The following is a 15,281-nucleotide window of genomic DNA, read 5'->3' as shown; positions in this document are numbered from 1 at the left end:
TGCAGCAAAGACCTTGGCACAGGGTATGCCCTAAACTTGTGCTGAGCTGAGCCTAAGCAGTTGGTGGGGCAAAGCCTGAGAGGAAGGAGTCGCCTCTCCCCTCTGAAGGACCTTTGAGTGCTGGAGAAGGCACCAGTCTCCCCTCCAGCAGCGCTGACCTCAGACAGCAGCCAAAACACATGCATTTTTCAGGCATGTATTCTGTTCCACATTGATTTCCTCTTTGCCAGCACTCTCCGTTGCAGACACAGGCTCCCTGGCAGGCCTGTAAGGGTGCTGCAAGAAACCAAGTTTTGTTTTGTTGGTAATTTATGACAAGCCCACAGCTCCCAAACAGCCCAGTGTTAGAAAATAGAAGGCTGCTGTGCTACCCCTTCACCCCAATGGCTTGTGGAGTGATTAAGGATTGCTTTAATTTGAGGCCTGCAGCTCAACAACTCCCAAAGGATTGATAAAATAGATATAGCAATCTCCAGTTCCACCTCTGGAGGCTGAAATCTCTCTCAATGATTAACGACAGCTATTTCCTCCCTCTCTCCCTGCCACTGAAGAGGGTGATTCTCTGCAAGGTCCAGCCAGCACTGGCCCCACACTCTGACTATCAAACAGCAACATTTACAACCAGAACAAAAAACCTCCAAGAAGCAGGACTGGTCCCAGAGTGGTGAAAGAAGCCCAGAATAGATCTTCTAATAAAGAAATTCGGGTAATAGGATCAGGCTACCTACAGCAGAACCAGCTGCACTGGGACCCTAATGCACTGGGAATGGGAGCCCAGGACTCCCCAAAGCCACCTCCAAGGCTGCTCCCAGGAGGCAGCAACACCACACAGCAGCTTCCCCGTCAGGAAAAACGAGCCTCGCAGCCCAGAGAGCTGCTGCTCAAGTACTCCCCTCCTTCAGTGGCTGCTGCTATAGCTTGAGGCTCAAGGGGAGGGCAGCGGGGGTGGGAAAGCAGAACTCATATAAAGAGCGAGCTGCTGCCTGTTCCTCATGCGTCTGTGTCCTATACGTATCACAGACTCTAGGCCAGAGACAGCTCTAATACAGATTAAACGTAAATAAACTGTGAACATCCCAGCTTCCAGCTCCCCAGAAACCCACCTTTCCCAGCCTTGTATCCAGAAGGTTCTCTTCCCACCTACACATACAGACAACCCCCCAGTGCTGCTCTCATCAAAGAGCAGGTGCCAGAGACAAGGCTTAGCCATTGCTTAGAAGAAACCAGTTGAGCTCTAGACTATGGCAGGAGCCTGGTGAGGAGAGCAAGGTTCCAAGCGCCCACAGCCCCAGGGAACCGAACACTTGGGAGAGGAAAAGATCACAACATGCATTTCCAGAACAGGTGGAGGAGGATTCAACAAAAGCAAAGAACTCCCTGAGGAGAGCTTCACTTCCTAGTATAAGTTTTAATATTTATTTAGTACAAGCCTGGTGAAGAGAACTGGAAAATAAAGCAAAGGCAAATTATCCTCCAGAACCCAAGTGAACATCTCATGCACACAGACCACGCAAAGCAGCAGCTCTGCTCCTCCCTGGAGTTGCGTGCCACATCTTCCCCAGCTGCTGGAGCACAGTCTATCGCCTATAAGTCCAGAAGGAATCCATTGACTTTTTTCAGGTATTCTGGCTTCAAGTAATCTCCCAGCTCATCCTTTGTGACCCACAGGTAGTCTTTTTTCAGCTCTGTCTGGGACAAATCGCCGCTTTGGAGGAAGGCTTTGAAGAAGAATACTTTGGCTCCCAAGTTATCCTCAGTCCTGATGGCCCTGGGGAATTTATACTTGTAAATCCCAGACGGTGCATTCCCCAGGATTTTGGCTTGAACGTGATCTCCTGCAAGACCCCAGCAATGCAAGAGAAAGAAAACAGAAAACAAGATGTAAGAACAGAGAGCAACAGCAACTGCTCTCCTGTAGTAACAGAAAGGACAGCATAAGTCACTTCTTCTATCTGGTTCAGACCAACTGTTCCTTCTTAGCAGAAGTAATGCAAATTATAACCATTTTCTTATTAAATAAAACCAATTCGTCCTCGAGTCCAGGAAGTGGAGTGAGAGAGTTTTACCAACTCACACAGAAAAGCAACAATGTGTGGGTTTACCATGGCCCATCTGCCACAAAAGCTGCTACAGGGTGACAAGCGGGAAGGAGAAGCCGCACACCTGGAGCGAGCTGAGACCATTGAGAGGGGTGTCTGGTGATGTCCCAACATCAGACCCTAAGGGCCAGACCTGGCACCATAGCTGCTGGCAGCCAGAGACCTCAACTCACCCCCTGCCAGCCTAGTTGGCCCCCCACATGCTGCAGTTGCTCTGTGAAAGTGCACAGTCACAGAGCCAACTACCCAGTGTCATCACTCTTGACAGAGAGCCCACCTTGCTCTGCTCCATTTCTCTTCCATGAAATGCCTTTTCCCAGAAGATGGGAGGTGATTTTACCACAGCAGATGGCAAATATCTCTCAGGTAGAGCATGTGAAAAAGACCACTGGGACAAAAAGGAGGGAGGCCCAGGCAAACAGCAAACTACACACCCAAAAACGTAGCCATGGCTCTCTCAGCTGTGCTTCGCAGTGTCTCTCCAGGCTGCCATTCTGCTTGAGGCAGAAGCCACAAGTCCTGATTACCAATTTTCTGTTTGACCAGGAGCATCAGGTTACTGTCCAGCCTTCTGTTCAACGATGTTCGATTGTTGTTTTTATCAGCATCTGCCAAAAAACAGCACATGATGGAAACAAAGCCTCCTGGCAGCACTGGTCTGATCCCCATGATTCATCACCCCTCTCCATCTCGCATCCTTCCAGCAGTAACACACAAACATGGATACACAGAACAAAACAAAAATCTACATGGAAATGCTCTCAATTGCTCTGGAAGCCAATGCAAGATTCAACTGGAAACCACTGTTTCATTTCCAGGAGGAATTTATAGCAAGCTGCCTGGATCTCCAGCTTGACAAAAATCAACAAGAGCACCAGGTGGAGCTTGGGAACCAAGCAACCAAACATTCCTCTTGTCTGGAAACAACATCTATTTTTCTCATTTTCCTCTGGTAAGGTTGAACATGCACATCATTGCAGCACGGAAACACTCGTTCCCTGGGCAGAAAGTTAATTCCTTGTGTGCTAAAAGTGCTGCCACAGAGTAACAACCCTCTTTAAAACAAACAACAAAACAAAAGACTTAGCAAATGCCTTCACTGAACTGCACTCAGCTGTGTAAAAAAGACCGAGCAAATGCCTCCCCCTACTGAACTGCCTTCAGCTGTGTCTGCAGACAACCAGGGATGTTCCCACCCACCACAAACTTCACCCCCTACCTGTTATCCGTGGAGCAGCTTTGAATCGCAGTAACTTCTGTTCCCACTTATCCTCCAGGTCTTGAGCCGTGATGACTGTTTTGCCAGTTGTTTCATCATCATACAGGCTTTCCTTCCTCTTCCTGAGCTGCTCCTCCTCCTCCAGCTTGCGGATTTCATGGTCTGAATATTGGCTTTTCTCTAGCTCGATCTAAAAGGGCAATGCAGAGAACTGGTCAGGCATCAGCAATACGGGCTGGACTCAGGAAGCAGAATTAAACTACTTCTACCTCAGTGAATGGAAGATTATAAGAATTTACCCCAAACTTGAGCAGGACTTCCCTGCCTGCACCACGAGCCTCTATGAGGGACACCTGCAGAGCTGAGGAAGACTAAGGGAACACCACTAAGACCCTCAGTACCTGGTGCAGGCCAACACCAAAAAGTTGGCAAAAAGACTGCTTAACAGTGCTTTGAAAGTGTTAAAAAGCTGGCACTTCTATTGCAGCATGCTGGACGCTCCGAGGATTTTTCCTCTAATGGAATATGTGCATGCCTCACACTTCTTAGTATTTATTACACATAACAATTGCATATTCACTTGTTTCTACCAGTTATTTCATGCATTAAATGTAGACTGTTTCCACAATCACACCGTTTGTCAGAAAGTCCTTTTTTGGTATTCAAGGGTCTTCATGTGGGGTCTCTAGTGGCCCCCACTGGTTTTGAAGCCTGGTGCCCCCTTGGATTACAAGTGTCCTCTCTTTCACCTGATTTCTTGAGCTTGCACGTCGTCATTTTGTGCTACTACACGGCAAATATCACGTAGATCTTTCTTCATCTAGGGGAACATCCTGCTTGCAAAACAAGCTTCGCATCATCTCTGGTGTCTATATAGCTGTTGTTTCTCCATGAGGTTCCTGTTACATTAGGCCTACTCGTGTTTCTAAGACTTCTGCTCCTCTTATCAAGGCAGCAAACCACACACACAGCACCCGGCACTGCTCCATGGCGCGGAGCGAACCACCCCAAGCCACCAGCTCCCCCCGGGGCCGCCCTCCTCCCAGGCCTGAGGCGGCTATTTTCCCGCCAGCAACCCCACAGAGCCCCCTTCTACCTGCCCCATGAGGGCCGCCATCTCTTCCTCCTCCTTCTCCAGGGGCTGTGTGATGCGGGGCAGCCGCAGCAGGCACATAGCCCCGAACAGCCGCCAGGGCCGAGGCGCAGCAGCCGTACAAACCCACCGGCCCCATCCCACCGCCCGCTGCACGGCCGCCACCATGACGCCCCGGCGCGGCCCACAATGCACCGCGCCGCCGTGAGTCCTCCTCGCTCCCGTCGTGCATTGCGGCAGCCGCCATGAGCGCGGTCGCCTGGCAACGGCTCGGAGCGGCCTGGGGGTGAGCGGCGGGGACGGGCCCCGGCGGGTGGGGGGACGGGGGGTTCGGGCCGGACCCCGCTCGCTCCGGGCTGACCGCTTCCAGCCCCGCCGTGGCGGCCGGCACGGGAGCTCCCGCCGGGCCCGATCCGCCCCTCACCCCGGGTAGGCCCCGGTGTCCTGAAGCCGTTTCTTGCCCGCAGGGCCCGAATCGCCGGCCTGTGCCGGGGCCTCCGCACCAGCCCCCGGAGCCTGCAGGACGCGGCGGGGGCGGCCAAGGAGGCGGAGAATCGGAGCGCGACCGACCTGAGGTGAGGCGGGCGGGGGGGCTCTGCCATGTGCCGCTTGCTGGGAGGTTTTATCACCTTCGGTAGTTTTTCAGCCAAGGGAGCGAAAACAAGTGACTTGACTCAATCACAAACGCAGCTTGTGTCTTTCAGAGGCTCGACCCCTTCTTGCTTTCCCAATATGGAATAAAACACTGCTAAATTTAAAGAGCAACTGCCTGATCGCTGTTTTTTTGCTCCGCAGCCCTTTAGTCCTGCAGAGGAACTCCATGAGATGGGATGGAAAGGTCTATGAAGAGATCCCAATAGCTCACATCAAAGCTACGTACAACAAGTAAGCAAATGAGCTGCTCCGTTCCTGCTCTCATGCGAAATGAAAGCTCATACCTGGGCTCTGGCCAGTCTGTGTTTTGATCAAAAGGATCAAAGGAAAAGAGCCAGGGGAGTGGTGTTCATGACTGGGAAGATAATAATACTGAGTTCAAACTGCAGTGCTGTTCAGGAAGCATAACTGTCCTTATAGTGTTGTTAATATCAATAAGACTGTTATTACACATTTTGACTAGGGTCTGATATTAACAATTAGAGGCTGGAGGCTTTAATGGCAGGTTAACCCAGCTCGAGCACTACTGCTGTACAGCTTTTAAAATAGTTATCATATTCTCCATGAGAGAGTGTTGTGTTTCATTAGTGATCCCTAGTGTGATATTTTACTGTTTCCTAAAGCTCTTTCGAGTTCTAGAAGTGTTTTATGCAGGGTTTTTTTTTAATAACTGTAAGGGCTGTTAGGCTCACAGTGAGAGGTGGCTCTGAAAGGGCAGAGGAATACCTGGATAAAGTACACCTTACCCAGAAAGGTTTTGCCACCTCACCCAGATTCTCTAGGGTGACCCAGAGGGTCACTGCTGCGAGGTCTCTGCAGCTGGTTCGTGTAAGGGGGATCCCTCAAAAGAAAGTGCAGAGTTAAAGTGTTTTGGAGAAGAAAAATGGGAGTTCCATGGTAAGCCATGCCAGTAAACTGAGCAAAAAGAAACAAGAATAAAACTCTGTTCTACCTTGCTTCTTTCTTTTGCCCCTCTTTCTGTAGCACCCACATCCAAGTGGTCAGCTTTGACAACCGGCCCTTAGCCCGTACGTCCTGTGGCACAGAAGGCTTCCAGAATGCCAAGAAGGGAACTGCCATTGCGGCACAGACCGCAGCCATGGCGGCAGCAGCGGTGAGCCCACGCTGGTTATTCACACCTTCCCCCTGCCTGGGTACACAGCTCACAAGCAGCACTGTAGAGCTCTGCACCTCAGCGCTCAAGCAATAATCTGCTGTTTGCTGACAGTTTCCCTACCTTCCTCTGACACAGCACACATCTTCACACAGGCTAAGTGTGTTCCAAACAGCAGCTGGAAATGCCCAGAGGGTGAACTCAGCTGTGCAGGTTGTGACTGGGAAATGTAACTTGTAGCCTGTCTTTTCTAGCTCCAGTTTGCACAGCTTCTTTTTTTCTAAGCAAACATCTCTCAGCCACTTTTGGAAATGTAGCCCTTGAATCAGCAGCAGTTCAATTTTTGCACTGTGGGGGACTGAGAAACCGCTGTAATTACTGGCTGAATGTTTTATATTTGCTCTCCTCCATAGGAGAGCTGAGCTGCTGCCAGCAGTTCTAGTCAGAGAAGGTGATGTCCTTGCACTTGTAGTTTCCAGCTGCATACAGTTTACTAAAATTGTTCCTAAAAACCCATGTGGGTGTCCAGGTGGCAGGAGAAGATGAGGCTGGCTGTGTCATGGGCCTCATTACAGCAAAATGAGGCAAAGTTAAAGTGAAAATCCTCATCCTAAATTAGGCAGAACTCCCTCCAGCCTTTCATGTCAGAGGTGTTTTCAGTGCCACTGCTGGCCAACAGCTTATTGTGGTTGACTCAGAGGAATATAAGAATATCTCCAGTATTAATCTGTGCTCATTGGAGCCTCACAATAGCTGCATAGCTGTGCTTGGCCAGATTTATTCTATCACTGTTCAAGTTAGTAGATTAATTGCACCAGAACACTGAGAGACCCAGAGGAGCTCCATCCACTTGATGGCAGCACCGCTTTGCTTTACAGCAGGTGGTTTTCATTTTCAGTTTGCAAGCCCCTAGTATTTTTTGCACAGAGGGCCCAGACACCTGCACAGCAAATACAAATCTCACCTGCTTTTCTCATTTACCCTCTAGAAGGAATCCACTGATGACAGGAGAGAAGTTGCTGCGTCACAGAAGGGAAAACAGCCTTGAGTTAGTCCTTGTTAGTCCTTGCCAGTTCAGTGACATATCTGTGGATATGTCATTTGTTCCCATGGCTTTAGGTCACAGATGGTTTGATCATAAAGCTTGCTCTGTATACAGAGTTGACAGTACAGAAGCTCTCTTGAATCTGCCATGGCTGTATCCAGGCCTCCTTTACTCCTGCAGTCTTTGTGCAATAATACACATATTTGTCTTCTGTATCCATATCTACCTACCTGTGTACTAACCAGTTGTTCTTTTCTCAGAAAGCACGTGGGAAGGGTGTATTACATGTACGAGTCATGGTGAAAGGACTGGGCCCAGGACGCAGAGTAGGTGTCAAAATTTTCTTTCAGTATTTTTCTCTCTCAGGCATCATCCAGGTTTTTTAAATTCAGGTTGGTCTCATGACTATACCTATTAACTTGTTTTTTCTGAAAGTGATGTAGAGAATTGATCACTCGAGTACCTAGTAATGAAATTTTAGAATAATTAGAATTTTAGAGTAATTTCATTTTGGAGGCAGAATAAAAGCTGTTTCTCGGACTTCCAACTAAAGTAGGAAAATTAATGATAACTCTGAAAGGACTGTACCAGACAGGTTTAAACTGGGTTTTCTGATACAAATTACTTAAGATAATTACAAAGTAGAACCATTAGAACAAATAGATGATTAGACGAGGGACCAAACTATTTTCCCCTGAGCTTTTCCCCTTCTCTGCTGTTCAATGTGTTGATAACAGCGTGTCATCTGCTGTCTTCTTCTTCCAGGCTGCCATCAAGGGTTTGACTATGGGAGGTCTAGAGGTCATCTCCATCACTGACAACACCCCGGTTCCACACAACGGCTGCCGCCCACGGAAAGCCAGGCGAATGTGAGAGGAGAGTGAAAGACACGCTGCATTCAACAGCAGTTCATGCAACCAGGACTGGGTTGAATGTTGCTCCTGTGACAGGTTCTGGAATCCATCTTCCCTGGAAATGCTTCCTGAGGGAAGATTGAAGAGGAAACACCATCCTGGGCCTTAGAAGCCCAGGGGGATAGAAGTAGGAATACATCTGCTCCCTTAGTGGGATGCCTCTTGTGTACAATATCTGTTGATTAAAATGTTGGTCTTTTGACAGCCATTTCCTGTTGTGTTCCCTGAAGTATTTTGGGTTATTATTGCCTCTCGACTGCTCCCTTCCTTTAACCACTGTATGTGGTCCTTGTCTAGCCCTTGGTGCTATTATTGCCCTTGTTATGTGGAAGGGCAGCCTGAGGTCTGTAGAGAAACAGTAGTAAACAATTACGTAAGGTCACATAATTTTCCTTCCCTCTTTCTCTGCACACATTTGGGAACAAGTTGTGGGGTAACTTCTCCTTCCTCCCAGCTTGCAGAGCTCTGTGTGCCGTGCAAGAGGCAACGCTCCCTCTCCAGCACAGAGCACCACAGCCTGGATCTGTTACTGGCAAAGACCTGTTGCGGTGCTTTGTCTCACCCAAGCTATAGCCAGCCTGCCAGCGCTCCTAGCAAATAGAAAATGCCAGTCCTGAGGGGCTGGGATCTTGACGGGCTTGATGCTTGTCATCTCTTTAGTCCCGCCTTGTGCACCACAAATGGGATTTTCTGAGGCCCTGGGTAAAGCAAGCAGGGGGTTAGTAGGCCTGAGGAACAATGAAATGCTGCCAAGGAGATTTAAAATGCTCAAGTTTTGAACTGTATCTTCTGTACATCCACAGGCAGCATGAGCTTGTCATGGCTCTCTGATACATTATTGCTGTTCTGGCTCCATACAGAGGGAATTTCTGCCAAGCAAATATGTCTGAGGCTCTCTGGAGCATTAACCAGGGAAAACAACAGCAGTAAGTGACCACAGGAGCGATGCCCTGGCGGGCAGAGGCACAGTGCCCGGGAAAGGGCAGCTCCTGGAAATCCACGCTGCCAGAGAAGCGCTGGCCATATACAGCGTATGCTGGGCAAGTATTTCACCAGTAAACAGAATGAATTTTAGCAGTTCTATCACAAACCCAGAATCTTCCTTTCTATTATTTCTCTTTCTGTCGTTCCTCCTTAGTTTCTTAAATTGCATAATTAACTATTCTCTTCCTCTTCAGAGAAAGGGTACCATGGCAACAAGGCAGTGAACCTCCTTCATGGGGCTGAATGGTACACGGCAGGTTTTGAAAGAAATCAGTCTGCTTAGAAGAGCCTGTTGAGTTGCATTTGACAGAAGAGAACAAAACAAGATGCAGATGAATCCCCTACCTTACTTCGTCTGAATTTGTCTAGAGGGTAGGTTATCTTAAAGGGAAGTTCCTTGAGCTGTCACAGATTTGACAGCAAGGAAAAGAGGTTCTTCCATAGGTGTTTGACACACTAAAGGAGCTTCCCCCTCACTCCAGAAATAGGGCTGAGCTTCTAGTAACGTCATATTCCTCTTTTTAAGAATATACCAGGTCAGATATTGACTGCAAAGATTATCTCTCTAAGAATGCAGGCAGATAGTTGTGTGTCAACACCGATGTGCCGCACAGCAAGTCTGGACAGGTTTCTGTGCCGAGCACAGTGACCAGCCCTGAGAGAGGAGGAGCAGCAGCCTGCACTGGCAGGCTTGTCAGCGATGTAGTGTCTAACACACCGAGAAAACCAAACACTGCCATTCTCTGCCACAAGCTGCTTGTCACATCAATGCAGCAGAAGTGCCCACGTCAGGTAAAGATGATAGAACAAACAGAAAAATAAGATTGGGAAGAGATCTGCGGTCCTTCTGAAATTCAGGGAAAAGTAGGTGGATGACTTGGGAGTCAGAGAGCAATGAGAAGTAATCTTTGTCTCATCCAGGCTTAGAATCAAGGCTGTGCCCTTTGTAAAGGCCACTCTCTAGTGCTCTCGGTTGCTGAGCATCTGTGAATGTTTTATGAAGTCTACCAATGCACTGCCACTGCTGACACAGTTGGCAGTTTTATTTCCCTGTCTGCCCTGCCTAGTTCTGGTACCTACCCCTACTTCTTCCTCCAGCCAATGTTTAAACAGCACTTTCTGGCCTGGACAGGAGAGGCTGATGCTGTTTTCCATGGTTCAGTGGCTTGTTCTGTACAATATAATGCAATATCTGTCTCCCAAACCCCCAGCTCTGCATACCCTCCCTGAGCTTTCCGGCACGGTGCTTCAGTTGTGCAGAAGTCACACTTTCCACCCACCTTCTCCCTGATGGAGCACCCCAAAGCCACATCTTACCTAAATGCTCAGGCTGAGCTGTTTATTCTGCAGCTGATCCCAGGGCTCTGGGGCAGCCAGCAGCACAGCAGGAGAGCACAGCTGCACAAACCAAGATCTCCCACCTTGTGCAAGGGTTCGGTCGCTCCTTCCTGCACACGCTGTATGGTAAAAGAAGTCTTAAAACTCTGTTGTTGTTCATTTTGCAGGGAATTAATAGACACCAATAGCACTTAATGATTTCCTTACCCCTCAGATGAAACTATTAATGAAGGGCCTGATTTCTAGTCAGCCGCTGGTGTTTACCAGTTCTAATTGCTTTTCTTGGTGCCTGAGTGGAAGGAATACTGTTTTCTGCTGGCTCACATTCCTCCTGAGCAGCAATTACGTCACATTAGCACCCTCATCAGGGTCACATCCACTCCCTCTGGGCTTCCCCATTGCTTTGGGACATTTTTCTCTCCACTCTCTCCTAACTTTTGATTCCATGTTCTCAAAGAAGCCTTTTTCCATGAAACAAGCTCAGAAACTGCTTCTGATCACAGCACTTCATCCTGGTTCAACCCTGGCCTTTCTGGGGCTTTGCCCTCCACTTCAAAATACAACCTGGACCATTCTCCACCATATAGGGGGTGAAACACAAACCAGTGTTCTGACTGACAGATAAAATGCTGCCTGAGGTCTGTTTACCCCTTAATGAGTGCCGTACCACCTTTGGGAGTTAGTCTAACTCAGTTACCCTTCCCCTGTACAGGGATGGCACCTGGTGGCTTGGAAAAACTGCCCCCAGCCTTCTCCCTAATAGTATATTATTCTGCAAAGAGGAATTATTTCCCTGTTCTCAACAACAAGGACTTTCTACCTAGAGCTGCAGCTTTAGCTGCTGAATTGCTGATTTACTATGTCTTACGTGAGCATCTCAGTGACAGGAGTCAGGCAGACAATTTTGATCCCTTTGAGAGATTCAATTAAACCGTTAATTAAGTGATGTCAGTGTCCTTTAACAGCTGACTGTATACACAAGCAAGGAGAAGGGGACAGACCCTGCAGTGCTAATAAGCTGTAGCAGCAGGGGTGGCTCACCACAGCCCAGCTGCAGCTGTTAGAGAACATCTGCGCAGGCTTTGCTGGTTTTCCCTCTGCTGCAGGAATACCTGGCTGAGGATGTGCACAAAGCGAGTCGGTGAGTAGGTGTTTATAACCCTAAAGCACCCCTTGGGAGCCTTTCAGAAGTAACAGTTCAAGCCAGGTTATGTTTTTGCTCTCTGACTTTTGGCAGATAATCATGGTGCTGCTTTCGTACCTGGTGTCCCTATCTGGCCCCTCTTCCCCTCCCAGCTGGCCCTCCAACCTCAGCCCATGACCTCTCAAACGAACAAAGGAGAGATCAAGGACCCTCAGATTGTTTTTGTACTTTTCCAATGTTCTCCTCTGCCCTCAAGAGGCATTAATAGGTACTCCAGGGCAGTGGGAACTGCTCAGAGGTTTTGCTAATGAACTGCGTAATAGCATCCAAGCTCCCGCGCTGATGGTGAAGCGGGGCTGCAGGGTCCTCTTGGGGACATGCAGAGGGGAGCCAAGCCTCCATGCTATTCCCTTTTTTTTTTTTGGAAACCATTTGCGCTCTCCAAGCTCCCCCTGCTCTAGTGTCACTTAGCAGGGTCCTTTCCTTTCTCTGGGTTCATAATTCTCTTCCTCTGCACACATCTACTGAGAGCCTGAAGCTGCAAACAGATCCAGCACCTGGACCTGAACCTCTCAACAGCGCCTCAGCAGCTGCTCCTTGGCGTAGCTGCTCCCAGGAGCAGTGTCACAGCTTGTTTTTCTAGAAGAAGGAGGTGGAGAGGTGGGTGCAAGGGGCTGAATGCTCACTGAGGATGTGTGCAACAAAAAGGTGGGTCGAGAAAGAGAGAACACAGAGGATAAAATGCAGGAAAATACATTAAAAAACACCTTTTCTAATGCTAAAATCCATCTGTCCAAGAGCCAGCACAGATTAGAAGGATGCAGGGGAGGGCTCTCCTGCAGCAACTGCACTTCAGGACCAGACTGGCTGCACTCCCTTTGCTGTTCTCCCAGTCAGAGCTCCACACCACCAGCACAGGGTGGCCTTGCTCAGGAGCACTCCCTGCCAGCATGACCAACCACTCTTTGGGCCTTTCACTTCACCCTTTTGAAGAAGGCACAAAGACCATCCCAAATCTGTATTTAGAAACTGCTCCAAAGCCTCTCCAAGCGACAACAGCAGTCCTCAAAACCTTCCTTCCCCTTCCAAACTGGCTCCGAAACCCCTCCTCTGTGCTTCACCACTTAACGATTCATTTTGCAAAGCCAAACTCTAAGCTGGAGTGGCTGGTGTTGATGTCCACCGTGCCTCCCAGTCACATTGCTAGACTCCGGCTTTTGGCCCTTCCTCGCTCCGCTTGCTCCTTTGTGCAGAAACAGGCAAGGCTTCCTACCACATGAAGGACTCCAGGTAACAAACACAACCTGGGGCCTCAGGCAGGAGAAAGACACATATTTCATCGCCCAGCTACTCATCTCCAGCTCCTTCAGCAGGTCCCAAGATGAAGTGGTGAAGTGTGACCCTCATTTCTTCATACAGCAGTCTGCAGGCAAACAACTTTCTCTCCTAATTGCCCACCATGGCTAGATGCTGCTTTTCATTTTGCTCCTGCTGGATTCACAGCAATAAGTCATCCATTCCTGAGCTGCCAGGGTGGAACTGAGGAAGGAATGCAAATGACTTTAGACCTGCCAGTCCTCCGGGCTTTTCTGTAATGCCAACAGCCGGGAAGCAGCCTGCCCTAGTGCTGGGAGATGCTCCAAAACAATCTACCCTTGGACACGGTTGTAAAACCAGTCCTGTTTACCAAAATCCCTGCAGGAGAAGCAGATCAGCTGGCTGGGGAGACCCCCTGATCCTGCAGCCAAGAGCGGTAGCATTGTCACCAAAGGGCCACTGTAAAACTGGGACTAACCCTGCTGGGTCTTAGCCACATGGCAGAGCTGCTCCCTCCAGCCCTTCTCAGAGCCAGTGGGTCAGCACCAACATCTGCTTCAAATCCAGCCCCTCTCTGGGTAAGATGGTGAGGGCAGAGCCGTTGTCAGGGGGTACAAGGGGAAGGAGGCAGGATGAGGAGAGATTAACTGCAGACTTTGCTGCCTGAAGCCAGACAGGCTGCACTGCACAATGGCACTGTCAACACGATGTTTGTCTGCCCTGTGTTACAGGAGATCTTGTTTGGCTGCCAGCTGCCCCTTTTCCCTTACAAAGGGAGATTCTACCAGCATTAGAGACTCACCAGGCAGGGCTGAATCAGATGTAGCTACACTGCTGCAGGTATCAGCACAACTAATCGGGACCTTACCCTGACCTCAAGACCAGCCCCAGAAAAATAGGGAAGCAGCAGCAATGAAAACCATCCTTCACAGCTGGAGATGCGCAAGTGCGCACTGGTTCTGTGATGGGGGCAATGCCAGTGTTTTGGGAGGGGTGTCCCACTGTGGGGACAGTGCCAGAGCATCCCACAGGATGTCGGTTCATCCCAACAGCATGGGCCAGGGCTACCCACTGGCTGCTGCAGGGGTGCCCGTGCCCCTCACCTCTCCAAACTCACCATTTGAACCATTTTCCCCTCAAATTGGTTGCTGGGTCCAACAAGGCCGTTTCCATGTGGACGGCTGTTTCTCCCTGTTGCCATGGCAACAGCGCTGGGTGCCATCAGGCTGAGGACCGTATCATCTGGTGCTCGCCAAGGGCAGCAGGTACATCTAATCCAGCATCGCTCCATTTTACGCCTTTGTGGAGCACCAAGGAGCTATCAAATGACCAGCTCAGTGGCAGCAAGCAGGTGCTCGGAGGGATGCGGCACTGCCTGCTGCTCTTATTTACACACTAAAATCACGTCAAACAGCGGCTGGATGGCTCTGGCAGGGCTTCCCTGCCACCTGCCTGCCTCTCCCCACTCCCAGGCCCCTCACACAGCCGGTCCCACACATTCCCTGGCCCCAGCACGCCCAGGGCTGGGCTGTCCCCTCTGGCAGGACTCAGGCCTGGGGCTGGATGGGCCGCCAGCACATCCTCACCAGCCTCATCCAAGATAACCAGAAGCTGCTGCCCAGTTTATCAGGCACTGAAATGGAGACAGCGTACTGGCCACCCAGCTCTCCCTTGTACTGCTCTGCCTCCCTACCTGGGGCTGTCACAAAGCACCTGGATGGAGGAAGGACACGGGAAGATGAGAACACAAACCTGTTCAAGGGCAGCTTTCAGAGAAGGATGGTGCACTGCCAAGAGCAGGGGCTCAGGGAGTCCTTTGGGCAAAGCCATGGCTGCTTCGGATCACACCTGGCATGTTGCAAAGATACTGGGGAGAAAGAAAAAGGAAGACAGCCACGGAGAGTAGAAATAGTGTGTTCCTGGCTTTAAAACGCTGAATTTAAACTAGTTCTGTCACCCACAGAAAATAAACTCCTCCAAAGACTCCAGTTCATACCTGGACAAAACAGAATTCAGAAAATGCTGGGGCCTTCGTAGTGTTACCCACAACTTTCCATTGCCTTGTTGCAGTTTCTATAGGATTTTCTCCCACAGAGGCCAAGCGCTGTGCGGTTCTTTCTCAGGGAAAGCTCCCCTGGGAGGCATCTGTGGTTCTTCCTCCCCTGGCCAGCCAAGCGCCCACTGAGCACCTCCCTACCACACTCCTCTAAAACTGCCCTCGAATTTTCAGGCGCCTTTAGTATCCTTGCAAATCCAAGAACAGACAGTAATCACCCCATTAGCAAACTGCAACAGCTAGAAGGTGCCCTAGGAAAGGATTTGACATCTGGGAGGGAAGAAACAAAGCAACGTGGTAAAAA

The 15,281-nt window shown here is 49.7% G+C and overlaps 2 protein-coding genes across 2 annotated transcripts; one reads left to right on the top strand and one right to left on the bottom strand.

Annotated features, from left to right (window-relative positions):
- Positions 1–1,388: 1,388 nt before the first annotated feature.
- Positions 1,389–4,622, bottom strand: MRPL46 (mitochondrial ribosomal protein L46). The gene is made up of 4 exons (XM_065076572.1): positions 4,415–4,622; positions 3,319–3,508; positions 2,534–2,707; positions 1,389–1,835 (listed from the first exon to the last, which is right to left on the bottom strand). Exons 1-4 carry the CDS (start codon positions 4,577–4,579, stop codon positions 1,585–1,587), a joined length of 780 nt encoding a protein of 259 aa, XP_064932644.1. The 5' UTR covers positions 4,580–4,622; the 3' UTR covers positions 1,389–1,584.
- MRPS11 (mitochondrial ribosomal protein S11) lies at positions 4,542–8,346 on the top strand. The gene is made up of 6 exons (XM_065076574.1): positions 4,542–4,697; positions 4,879–4,986; positions 5,207–5,296; positions 6,050–6,179; positions 7,485–7,550; positions 7,990–8,346. The coding sequence occupies exons 1-6, from the start codon at positions 4,657–4,659 to the stop codon at positions 8,095–8,097; spliced, it is 543 nt and encodes a 180-aa protein (XP_064932646.1). The 5' UTR covers positions 4,542–4,656; the 3' UTR covers positions 8,098–8,346.
- The last annotated feature ends 6,935 nt before the right edge of the window (positions 8,347–15,281 follow it).

The sequence above is a fragment of the Columba livia genome, chromosome 11, assembly GCF_036013475.1.
Source record: "Columba livia isolate bColLiv1 breed racing homer chromosome 11, bColLiv1.pat.W.v2, whole genome shotgun sequence".
Lineage (NCBI taxonomy): Eukaryota > Metazoa > Chordata > Aves > Columbiformes > Columbidae > Columba > Columba livia.
The sequence above is the reverse complement of the archived record's forward strand: the minus strand, read 5'-3'. Positions and strand labels throughout refer to the sequence as shown.